The sequence below is a fragment of the Eptesicus fuscus genome, chromosome 5 (assembly GCF_027574615.1).
Source record: "Eptesicus fuscus isolate TK198812 chromosome 5, DD_ASM_mEF_20220401, whole genome shotgun sequence".
NCBI lineage: Eukaryota > Metazoa > Chordata > Mammalia > Chiroptera > Vespertilionidae > Eptesicus > Eptesicus fuscus.
Genome location: NC_072477.1, coordinates 25051961 through 25064927, shown reverse-complemented (window position 1 = coordinate 25064927; position 12967 = coordinate 25051961). Strand labels below are relative to the sequence as shown.

Genomic DNA, 12967 nt, shown 5'->3' with positions numbered 1-12967 from the left:
CCACTACACCAAACCTGCTATGACTTCAGCTTCTTTTTAAATTGTCGGCATCTGAAGATTTCACCTTTGCTTTTAAACTTTAACTTTTTTAAAAAAACAAAAACAAATGTGTGTGGAAGGCTATTTTTTCTAGCATTCCTATCTGTGTGAATTAGAAGGAGGTCCTTTTTATTATTTGCTCAATCTACTATATTGATCAGAAATTCTCTAAATCATGTCTGGCCGGGTGGCTCAGGTGGTTGGAGCATTGTCCCATATACCAAAAGATGGCGGGTTCAGTGCCCGGTCAGGGCACGTACCTAGGTTGCAGGTTCTGTTCCCCTTTGGGACATGTATGAGAAGTGACTGATCGATGTTTCTCTTTCACGTTGATGAGTTTTTCTCTCCCTCCCTTCCTCTCTCTCCCTAAATCAATAAAAACATATCCTTGGGTGAGGATTTTAAAAAAAGAAAGAAAGAAATCTCCAAAGAAAATTTGATCCAAATTCTGTCAGTCTCCCAACTTTCACTGTCTGGTACCAAGAAGTTTCAAATAAAATTTTGGATAAATCCTTTGCCATCCAAATTCTTACTGTTTGCCAGACAAAATTCAAATCAAACCAATTTGGGAACATAGTACCTCTTTACTATCTGATTCCTTGCTGGATGTGGATAGCGAGGGCTACCTGTAATTCTTCAGTCAGTTGTAGTGACTTTTTTAAAAGGCAAACTTGATCAATGTCCCTTCCATGCTTACGTTTTGCAGTTGTTTCCCATTGCATTTAAAATAGAATTCAACTTCTTAACATGCCCTGCAACACTGCATGATCTGGCCTCTGCCAGCTTCTCCAGCCTGGCTATATTGTATCACCTCCTCACTCACTCTTCCCACATTCTTGCTAAATTCCTTACTAAGGACTCCTATTGCCTTTCCCTTTGCCCAGAAAGTACCAACCATCCCCCCTCCTCCCACCAATCTCCCATCTGGCTAATCCTATAATTATCTTTAAGTAATAGCCTAAATGTCAATTTTTCAGAGAAGCCTTCTCTAACCACCTGTCCTACATGATTATCCCTATTATTACTCTGTTTTTAGCTCCTTAGTTCTTATCATAGTTTTAATTTTATGTTTATTTGTGTTTATAAAGTTTTGGGCCTATGTACATTCTCTGTTACATATTTGTCTTCTAAACAACCCTTTAAAAATATAAAAATCACTCTTGGCTTGAGTTTGGCTCAAGGTTGTTATTTTTTTTAATATATATTTTATTGATTTCAAAGAGGAAGGGACAGGGGAGAGAGAAATAGAAACATCAGTGATGAGAGAGAATCATTGATCAGTTGCCTCCTGCACGCCCCACACTGAAGATTGAGCCTGCAACCCAGGCATGTGCCCTGACTGGGAATCAAACCGTGACCTCCTGGTTCACAGGTCCACACTCAACCACTGAACCATGCCAGCCAGGCTCAAGGTTGTATTTTGTAAGCCTTGGCTGTATATTATAAGCTCCTCAAGAGCAGGAATCAGACCTGCTTCATTCATCATTATGTGTCCAGCACCTATCACTGAAGTTAGCATAAAATTCATATTTAATTTTGTAGAGTCATAGAGCTTTCTCTTTATTCCAGAACTTCTTTCCTTCACAACGTTGGCCCCTGTTGTAGCTACCTTTGACCCCTCAAAATATTAATCAAGAGTGTCAATATTGAAGAAACCAAGATGGCGCCATAGGTTAAACACCTAACCCGCAGCCGGGCACAACAATTTCAAAAATACAACTAGAGGTCAGAACGGTCATCGTCCAGAACCACAGGAAAGCTGGCGGACTGAAATGCCCACAGCTGGGGGGAAGGAGAAGGCCACGGGGACAGTCGGGGGAGCCGCAAAAGCCTGAGGTATGGAGAAACGGGCGGAGACACGAGCACGCGCGCCTGCGGGGAGGATGGAGCCGGAGAGGAAGGGGCGGCTGACGGCCTGGCCGGCGTTCACTGGCAGGAAGGAGATAAAGGCTCCGGATTGCGCTGAGCGCCGGCTCCGATTGCACTGAACCCCGTTCCGGGCGAAACCCTGGGAAGCCAGGTGCAGGCTGGGGGAATGAATCTGGGCTGTGGGGCGCAGGCACAGAGGAGCGGCGGAAGGCAGAGCTCCAGAGGCGCGCGCAGGAAGGGGCGCAAAGGACGGACTGTTGCCTGCGCCACTGAACTGCCCTAGCGGGAAGGAGACAAGGGCTCCGGACCGTGCTGAACCCCAGTTCCGACTGCACTGAACCCCAGTTCCGGGCGAAACCCTGGGAAGCCAGGCGCATGCGGGGGGAATGAATTTGGCCTGTGGGGCAGAGGCACAGAGGAGCGGCGGCTCCAGAGGCGCGCACGGGAGGGCGCGCAGAGGACGGACTGTTGCCTGCGCCACTGAATGGCCCTGCTGGGAAGGAGACAAAGGCGCCAGACTGCGCTGAGACCCAATTCCAACTACATTGCAACCCAGTTCCAGGCAGCGGGCGAAACTCCAGGGCGCGTTTCTCTCAGAGGTGTTTGCAAGGAATACAGAGGGACACAGACACAGGAGCCTCATGTCTCCTGCACAGCAACTCTTCCTATATAGACAAAGAGGGTCCTCACGGCCAAGTGGCCTGGAGGACAATTCCTCCTAGTGACACCAACAACAATCAAGACTTAACTGTAGATACTCACTCAGTTTCGCAACTGCGCCGCCCCCGCAGGCCGCCCGGCCAGGGGCGCTGGGGACGCCGCCGCGGCAGTGGCGCCCGGAGCCCGGCGGCCGACCAGCGCACATCCCCGCCGCGAGGCCCCCGCGCGCCTGGTTCCGCGGGCCGCGCGCCCCGTACACCGGACGGAGGCCCGGGCGCCCTCTCCGTGCACCTCCCGGCGCCACTAGACCTCAGTAGAGTTGACTGAATTCAAGGGATTAAGAAGAACAAATTGGGAAATTCGAAAAAGATGACGGCGGAGGTGAAGGCTGATGTGTTGCCTCGCATGGCAGTTTCGGAAATACAACTGGAACATGGACTAGTGAGGGTGGCGACTGCTGCTCGCGTCTCCCCAGACCGGGCGGCTGCTCCTCTCAGTCAGCACCGCAGCCGGGGCCATGGGCTCGTGGGCGCCGCAGCAGCTGCTGTGGCGGCGGCCGCGGACTCGGCACAGCAGCTCTCTGTAAAGGAAGAGACCATCTTTCTGCAGGAGGGGCGCATCCGCGCCACCGACCTGGCCGAACTGCGCAGTGAGATCCTCGAGGCCCCGGAGGCCGCCAACACCGATTTGGAGGATTCTTAGGAGTTCTCATCTTACATTCAAGCCCTTTAAGCCATTTTGACAGAGGAGAATCAAGAAGGCGGCTAAGTTAAACAAAGGAACTGCGAACTCCACCGCGCACAGCAATTTCAGGGGCACGAATGGAGGACAGAGCCTCTACCATCCAGAACTACAGGAGAGATGGCTGAATGGTAGATTTATAGCTAAGAGGGAAGAGGAAACCAGCGAAATCGGAGGGGATGAGGTGTGGAGGGGCGTGGGTCTGGTTGGTGGCGGGGGAAAGGGGCTTTTGTTCCAAACCTAGGGGAGATTAGCTCTCCATCACCCTGAAATCCAGCTTCTGGGGACCCGTGGGAGACCCAGATGCCTGCGGGGAGAGGCGGGACTCTTGGGGAGGTGCCAAGCGCCCCTGGGTCTGGGGGAGGCCGCGCTCCCCTGGGTCCGAGTGAGGCCAGGTGTCCATAAATCCAGTTGAGGCCTCGCGCACCTAGGCCCGGGTGAGGACACGTGCCCTTGGGTCTGGGAGAGGTCACGTGCCCCTGGGTCTGGGAGAGGCCACACATCCCTGGGTCCAGGTGAGACCATGTGTCCCTGGATCCGGATGAGGCCTCGTGCACCTAGGCCCGGGTGAGCCCAAGTGGCCCTGGGTCTGGGAGAGGCCAAGCGTCCCTGGGTCCGGGTGAGACCATGCGTCCCTGGATCCGGGTGAGGCCTCGTGCACCTAGGCCCGGGTGAGCCCAAGTGGCCCTGGGTCTGGGAGAGGCCAAGCGTCCCTGGGTCCGGGTGAGACCATGCGTCCCTGGATCCGGGTGAGGCCTCGTGCACCTAGGCCCGGGTGAGCCCAAGTGGCCCTGGGTCTGGGAGAGGCCAAGCGTCCCTGGGTCCGGGTGAGACCATGCGTCCCTGGATCCGGGTGAGGCCTCGTGCACCTTGCCCGGGTGAGCCCAAGTGGCCCTGGGTCTGGGAGAGGCCAAGCGTCCCTGGGTCCGGGTGAGACCATGCGTCCCTGGATCCGGGTGAGGCCTCGTGCACCTAGGCCCGGGTGAGCCCAAGTGGCCCTGGGTCTGGGAGAGGCCAAGCGTCCCTGGGTCCGGGTGAGACCATGCGTCCCTGGATCCGGGTGAGGCCTCGTGCACCTAGGCCCGGGTGAGCCCAAGTGGCCCTGGGTCTGGGAGAGGCCAAGCGTCCCTGGGTCCGGGTGAGACCATGCGTCCCTGGATCCGGGTGAGGCCTCGTGCACCTAGGCCCGGGTGAGCCCAAGTGGCCCTGGGTCTGGGAGAGGCCAAGCGTCCCTGGGTCCGGGTGAGACCATGCGTCCCTGGATCCGGGTGAGGCCTCGTGCACCTAGGCCCGGGTGAGCCCAAGTGGCCCTGGGTCTGGGAGAGGCCAAGCGTCCCTGGGTCCGGGTGAGACCATGCGTCCCTGGATCCGGGTGAGGCCTCGTACACCTAGACCCGGGTGAGCCCAAGTGGCCCTGGGTCTGGGAGAGGCCAAGCGTCCCTGGGTCCGGGTGAGACCATGCGTCCCTGGATCCGGGTGAGGCCTCGTGCACCTAGGCCCGGGTGAGCCCAAGTGGCCCTGGGTCTGGGAGAGGCCAAGCGTCCCTGGGTCCGGGTGTGACCATGTGTCCCTGGATCCGGATGAGGCCTCGTGCACCTAGGCCCGGGTGAGGCCTCGGGCCCCTGGGTCTGGGAGAGGCTAAGCGTCCCTGGGTCCGGGTGAGACCATGTGTCCCTGGATCCGGGTGAGGCCTCGTGCACCTAGGCCCGGGCGAGGCCACGTGCCCCTGGGTCTGGGAGAGGCCAAGCGTCCCTGGGTACGGGTGAAGCCAGATCCTGGGTCCGGGTGAGGCCGTGTGCCCCTGGATCCATCCGGGTGAGGCTGGGTCCCAGGCCCGGGTGGACCACGCGCCCCTTGGGTATGGGTGAGGCCACGTGCCCCTTAGTCCGGGTGACGCCGTGCCCCTGGGTTCGGCCGAGACCAAACCAGAGGGAGTCGGACCTCCGTTACCGCCATTTGTCCACCATCCAGAGCTGGGGGGTCAGTGCTGACATGTACACATAAGGAACTACTGGACATTGAAATTGGGTCTCAAAAGAACTGTTGGTCCAGGGGGAAGCTCGCCACAGACTGATTCATTTGCCTGTCAGCATAACTATTATTGCTCGTCTCACATTCAGTGCTTATTAGTATATATCTAGTGACATATGATCTCGCTCATCTAGGGGAAATGATGAACAACATAGTCTGAGGAACAAGAACAGAACCAGAAGCAAGGAGGCATTGATCGGACTATCGGGCCTCAGAGGGAGGATAGGGGAGGGTAGGGGGAGGGTGGGGGGAGGGGGAGAGTTCAACCAAAGGACCTGTATGCATGCATATAAGCCTACCCAACGGTTAAGTTCAACAGGGGATTGGGGCATGCGTGGGGAGAGGGGTGGGATGGGAATGGGGGGATGAGGACAAATATGTGACACCTTAATCAATAAAGAAATTAAAAAAAAAAAAAAAAAAAAAAAAAAAAAAAAAAAAAAAAAGAGTGTCTATATTTTGCCAGGCAGATATTGGATCTGCTGAGCATTTTTATGTGTTTTCTGGTAAATTCCATTAAGCCAATTTAAGTCCTTTGATTTTAGTGTCTCTTCTAGTGGATGCTAAGTTTTAAGTGACATTTAACTAAACATATTTCTTGATCCGTTTTCCTCTTCATATTTATTTCATTTTTCAAGATTCTTTTCTATGTAAATTTATGTCAAGATTTGAGTTACCAATTCATTTTTTCTATCAGAATTGTCTGATTATAGCTTCTATTGTGTAAACTTTTTATTTATAACGGTTGCTTCTACCAAGTACAGTTTTCTAAGTCAAACATTATAGGTAAAAAAAAAATTATGCTAATTGGATTTCTTTCATTTTTTACTCAAATTAATTCTAACATATCTAGTTTTCGTAATTGCTATTTATTTATTTTTACCAGTTATTTTCACTATCAAGTGACTGAAAGATCTAGATATTGGTAGTAGATCCTCAAAGATATTCTGGAATCCCTTTCCAAGTCTCAAAATTCTGTTTTCAATTATTAATAATTCCTGTGCTTATTGTTTTTTGTTGTTGTTGACTTAATTTTTTGAAGTAAAATGTATTACTTGAGTATGTTGGAGTAGAAAATACCCTTTTGGATTCTTTTGTTGTTGTTTTTTTTAATCCCCACCTGAGGATATTTTTCCATTGATTTTTAAAGAATATGGAAGAGAGAGGGAAAGACAGAGAGAAATATCGATGTGAGAGAAACACATCGATTGGTTGCCTCCTGCATGTGCCCCAACCAGGGCCTGGACCGGGAAGGAGCCTGCAACCGAGGTATGTGCCCTTGACCAGAATCGAACCCGGGACCCTTTGGTCCACAGGGCAATACTCTATCCACTGAGCCAAACAGGCTAGGGCTAGAAAATATTCTTGGGGTTTGTTTGGTAGAGTGAAATATCCTGTGTTAATTCATACCTTATTTAACTTTCTGCTACTCTGAACAAGGTTCCTGTGTCTCCTGAGTAAATGTCAGAACCCTCTTGCCACATCTCTTCTCTAAAAGCCACTGTCAAAGTGAACTGCACAAATATAGCTCTTCGTGTTATTTCCTTTACTTAAAAACCTTTGACTGCCTTCCAAGAAAGAGGATAAAGTCAATATAAGGAAGTAACAAAACAAATATCAAACCTAGGGAATAGATCCAACTTCATGCCACAGTTTAAAAAACCCAAGCTCAGGAAGTTCCTTCTAGAAATTGAGTAATTCTTCTGACCTCTCTAATCTGTTCTAGCACATGGATAAAGAAAAAAAATTTCTTAAGACTTTTTACAAAATCAGTGTAATATTGATACCAGAAGATGATCAAACTGGCTAAAAAAGTAACTATAGTTTAGTTCATATATGATGACTATAGATGCAAAAATCCTCAGAACCCAGAATAAGCAAAACCCAGCAATACTTTTCTGTAAGTTTCCCTCACCAGTTTAGTAATTGGTCCTTTTAAGTTAAGTACTAAAAAAGCATATTAATAGAATTCATCTTCTTTTAATAGATCACAGGAAACAATGTAGTATGATTCTCTCAAAAGGTGCCAAAGGACAATTGATTAAATTTTATTTCCATTACTTCTTTGAAGAATACTTTATAAGATTATATATGTCCTTGTTCTGGAAAAAAATGTATATGTTTATCTATAGTCATATCATGGGCAGTCATCAACTACAGCAGGCATTCCTCTTATTGTCAAGTTCAAGACAGAGTTTTTCTTGTCACCACTATGTGTTATTATTTTGGAAGTGTTTACCAATATAATTAAAGTAGAAAATAATAAAATTGCCAAGGGTTCTAGAGTACTAATCATACAGTTTATTAGTTTGGTTAAGCTTACCTGTTCAGTAGTTTTTATCACACCACCACCACCACCACCACCATGTCGGACTAGGTTTCCTGGCACCTTTTCTTTCAAAGCAGTGTGTTTTAAACATGGACGGTATATACATTCTCTCTAAAGGAAAAAAAATGTATAGCGCCACTTGTTATTTTTATTGTAATTAAATTTAATATACTTAAGTATAATCACTTTATAGTCCTTATATAATATAAAGAATTTACAAGTTAAATAGAAGCAAGACCACATAACAAACTAAAAATTACATTCAGTGTGATGGGTGATATTTTGCTAGTATTAGATTGCTGTGAGTCTAATTCAATATTTAATCTAATTTTGTATTTTTACTTCAATAACACTAATGCAGAGAATGCTTGTTTGATGAGTATCTTGTATAAAAGAATGGCACTTCAAAGCATTGTTTGCTAGTGCAGAATAATCCGTCTTCATACATGCATAATTGAAACTTGTATCAGCAGGTAAAACCCAAATGCCAGTTATGTAATCTTATCCATATTATTGGAATTGGCAACAGAAAAATTTTAATTATGTATTTAACATTAAATTAAAATGAACTATTACAAGCTATACAGCCAGATAAGCAGGATGTATGTAATATATTGGCTTGCAGCGTGGACATGATGCTGGTAAACGGAGCTCTCATTCTTTTGAGTTTTGCATGTCTATCTGTATTAGGTGCCTTGGGATGATTCGATTCTCATTCCACTCTTCCTTTTCAGAATTAACACAAACCCTCAGGAGATATACCTTTACTTATTTGGTTTTCATTTGATAGGAATGCAGTTATAAACCCAGTTTGAAAAGCTTGGGAATTGGGGAATAAAAATTAAGGAGGTTAGTTACTCTACGGTACAAACCCTCAGAACCTTGAATGTGCTAATGCATGTTGTGATTCTGCAGGAGATGAACATACAATGCGCCTGGTCTCAGGAGCTTGCTGTAGTTTGTTAATGACCATTCTAAGGCAATCAATCACATACTTTCATTTGCTATAAAATGTCTTCTCTCTAAATTTCTTGTCTTTAAAGCATTTGTTTTCCTACTTTATGATTTTGTCCTCCTTTGTTTGTAAGTGGTCTCTGTCTCTCTTTTTAAGGTACTTACTGTCAACAGCGGGAAGTAGAGGCTATAACTGAAGGTGTGGAAGAAGACGAAGGGTTTTGCTGTTGTGAACCTGGCCATGTTCCTCACGTGCTGTCATTCAATGCTGCATTTAGCCAGCGCTGGCTGGCTTGGGAAGTCATAGTCACCAAGTACATTCTGGAGGGTTACAGCATCACTGACAACAGTGCTGCTTCTATGCTTCAAGTCTTTGATCTTCGAAAAGTACTCACCACTTACTATGTCAAGGTAGGGTATGCGCCTGCTTAGCTCTTCTCATAACTGAAGACTCTTCTTGAAAAAGATATATGTGTGTGTGTGTATGTGTGTGTGTGTGTGTATACACACACACACACATATATACATATACATACATACATATATATATAGTAGCCCTGCGCACGAATCTGTGCGCCCGTAGCTCGCTGCCGCCCTCCTGTAGCTCTCCGCCTGCTGCCCCGTCCTCCTGTAGCTCTCCCCCCGCTCCCCCCCCCCCATAGCTTGCTGCCCTGCCCCCTCCTATAGCTCTCCGCCGCCTGCTTGTAGCTCACTGCCCCATCCTCCTGCTGATCCGTGATCCAGTCGTTATGAGGTCAGTCATTACTCCTCAGGGCATAATGGATAATTAGTATATTCCTCTCTTATTATATAGGATATGTATATCCTATATAATAAAGAGGTAATATTCAAATTGACCCTCACGCCACCACAAGATGGCTGGCATGGGAGGGCAGTTGTGGGCAACTGGGCCTGCAGGGGAGGGAGGGAAGTTGAGGTGGACCAGGCCTGCAGGGGAGGGCAGTTGAGGGGGACCAGGCCTTCAAGGAAGGGCAGTTGGGGTGATCAGGTCGGCAGGGGAGGGCAGTTGGAGGCAATCAGGCCAGCAGGGGAGCAATTAGGTGTTGATCAGGCTGGCAGGGGAATAGTTAGGGGGTGATCAGGCTGGCAGGCAGGCAAGTGGTTGGGAGCCATCAGTCCCGGATTGTGAGAGGGATATCCCAGATTAGAGAGGGTGTAGGCTGGGCTGAGGGGACCCCCCCCCCCCCAGTGCATGAATTTCATGCACCAGGCCTCTAGTATATATATAATTTTTTAAACTTGTGCTTTGCTTCTATATCATGATTTCAATTCTCTGATATCCTGTATAGTCACTAAATTATACCTATGAAGGTTTCCTCTGTTTTTTTCTTTAGTGAAACTTATTCATTGTTCATTAATATTAGTAGCTACCATTTGTAGCTCATATGTTCTAGGCACTGTGCTGAGGAATATACACACACACGCATGTATACATACGCATACATGTATCTTACCTAATTCTCTAAAGTAATGTTACATCCTTGTTTTACAAATAAACAAATTAAGAATTAGAAGTTTACTTGCCCAAAGACCTCTAACTAGCAAGTAAAGTTAGGGATTTAAAATCCAGGCTTGTCTGACTCCTAAGCCCTTGCTATTAACCACTGCTTTGCACTACTTTCAACAAGCTGAATAAAACTATTACAAGATTTGAGTGGTCACCAAGATCACCTTCAGGTTCAGTAGTTTGCTATAAGGACTCACAGAACTCCCCAGAGCCATCATACTCACAGGTGGGATTTATTAAGGTGGAAGGATACAGATTAAGATCAGCCAAGTAGGCACCTAGGGTAGAGTCCAGAGATACCAAGGCATGAGTTGCCAGTTGTCCTCTCCCAGTGGAATTGCACCAACAATGCCTGTTTCTCCTGCCAACAATGTGAGATAATACTCTCAGAGTGTTGTCAATCAGGGAAGCTCACCTGGGTCTCAGGGTGGAGAGTTATTTTTGGAGTGAAATCACTTAAATGTGATTGGGCACCCATATGGCCAACCTTAGTCGCCAGCCCCTCAAAGCTTAAGCCTCCAGGTGAACAAAAACTCTTTTAGAGCTTACCTCCCAGGACCCAAGTGCAAAGCCCAAAACTCTTTGGGCAGGGTTGGTTCTATACTACACAGGTTTTTTTGTTTTTGTTTTTGTTTGTTTTCTTTTGTTTTTGCTAAAGATTTTGCAGAAGTACAGCATGGTAATGATTTGGGAGCTGGCAGGCAAAGTCAATATTTTCAGGAGGAAAATACATGCTAAATTTTAATGACCCTTATCTGAAGTTTTCATATTTTGTGGTGTTACCTATATATACCACCTTATTTGTGCTGACTGGGGTGAACCTTGAGTCTTCTATTTAATGTTTATTAAACACAACCTCAGGAAGATAAATAGATTGATTTTACATATGTGTGTTTGGCTTTTCCTGTCTCTAAATATGTATATTTCTATTGCTTTATCATCTGTAATAATGCTAATTAGACCCAATAGCCGAACAACCTTCGGGCTGCGAAGGCCGAACCCCTTGCAGGAATTGATTGCATCGGGCCTCTAGTTAGATGTATTTCTATAACTTCAGCTGGGATCACAGGATCATTTAATAGTTTTCTATGAGAAAAATTTTCAAAAGAAATGCACCACAATAAAGGCTTTTCACCTCTCTTAAATGATTCTAAATTCAAAAGCCCTAAAATCAGTAGACTAGAATTGTTTTTGAAGTTGCCTTGCTGAATTTGTGGGTTGTAATTTTAAAAGTATTAAATTAAATGTTTTTTTCATCCAGGAAGGGCTGAGGTACGTATTATTATAGCATTCTTAAGCTGTATATTTATAATATTGAGCCAGAATAATATACTTTTGATTTCTACTATCAGTATAAACAGTTGGAATTTATTTACTGAAAATGGAAATTAATTCAAATTGTGATTTAGTTCAAATTTTTGCTTCTATCTTTTCCTCATTAGGGAATCATTTATTATGTTACAACCTCTTCTAAGCTAGAGGAGTGGCTAGCTAATGAGACAATGCAGGAGGGACTACGTCTGTACGCCGATAGAAATTATGTGGATGTGGACCCAACGTTTAATCCCAACATCGATGAAGACTATGACCATCGACTGGCGGGCATATCCAGGGAGAGTTTCTGTGTGATTTACCTCAACTGGATCGAATATTGCTCTTCCCGAAGAGCAAAGGTAGAGTTTATTTCATTTATAACTCTGAATTCGTTTTTCTAAAGATGGGAAAACTATCTCTGCTTTTTATTATGAGGTCAATTTTTCCGGACCTTCCTATTTCTGACCTGTCTGGTTCAGTATGGTTGGGCCAAACCAACCAACTCTGAAAAACAAGTTAAAGAAAGCGGCCTGCCTTGCTTTTAACCTGCAGGGTCATAATCTCACCATCTAATTAGCGTGGCCTCCGTCCTGTGCATGCACATACATATACACAGGTTACAGGTCATATGCAGTTCCTTCTTAAATTCTTCCTTTTGGAGCACCCCACACACACACTCTCACACACCACAATAATTTAATATCTTTGTCCTAAATGCAAACCAAATTCAAAGTCTAAACCAGTGCAGTCTAATAGCATTATCTGTGATGATGGAAATGTTCTATGCTGATCCATTGTGGTAGTTACTAAGCCATCACATCTGGCTATTGTTAAACACTTGAAATGTGGGCAGTATGACTGCTCACCCAAGTATGTCAAACTCTCGGCCCGCGGGCCGCATGCAACCCAAACTCTCGGCCCGCGGGCCGCATGTGGCCCACAATGAATATTTTTGCGGCCCAGCCAATATAATGATGTGTAAGAAACATTTTAATAAAAATTTCATAACTTAATTTTTATAATATCCTATTATACATAATTATTAATAACGAACTAAAATGTTTGCTAATGACTGATTACGATAATCATGTTGCATTCATTTCCCTTATGTGCCTTACGCTCAGGTGCACCATTTCTCTCCACTGATACTAGCAGAGAATATTTTAGCAGCTGATTGCCATGCCATTAGCCTTGGACTGACTTGTTTGGTGTGTGCAACAGGAAATATTTCGCTTTAGGAGAACAAGAAAAATGGGTTTACTTGCGTTACGTTTATTAATTTGTGCAGTTATTCAGTGTCTGATAAGTTAATGTTCAAGAAAAAATTTTAATTTTTATTAAAATGTTCTATTATTTATGTTAACAATTACTCATTTATTTCAGCCCTTTGTATTCAGCATGACTCTATCGAACTAAAATTTCTATGAAAATTGAAGCTTTTGTTTTTTTGCGGCCCACATAAACTTAAACCTTGTTTATTTGGCCCGTGTTAGCCTTTGAGT

General features: G+C 45.8%; 1 protein-coding gene across 6 annotated transcripts in view; it reads left to right on the top strand.

Moving 5' to 3' along the window:
- The window catches only part of PCNX1 (pecanex 1), a 156147-nt gene that overhangs the window by 125082 nt on the left and 18098 nt on the right, over positions 1-12967 (top strand). For all 6 annotated transcript variants that reach the window (XM_028141477.2, XM_008138886.3, XM_008138887.3 and 3 more), the window contains 2 exons: positions 8781-9034; positions 11594-11824. In XM_028141477.2, the coding sequence (XP_027997278.2) occupies positions 8781-9034; positions 11594-11824 (485 nt within the window). The remainder of the gene's footprint in view (positions 1-8780; positions 9035-11593; positions 11825-12967) is intronic.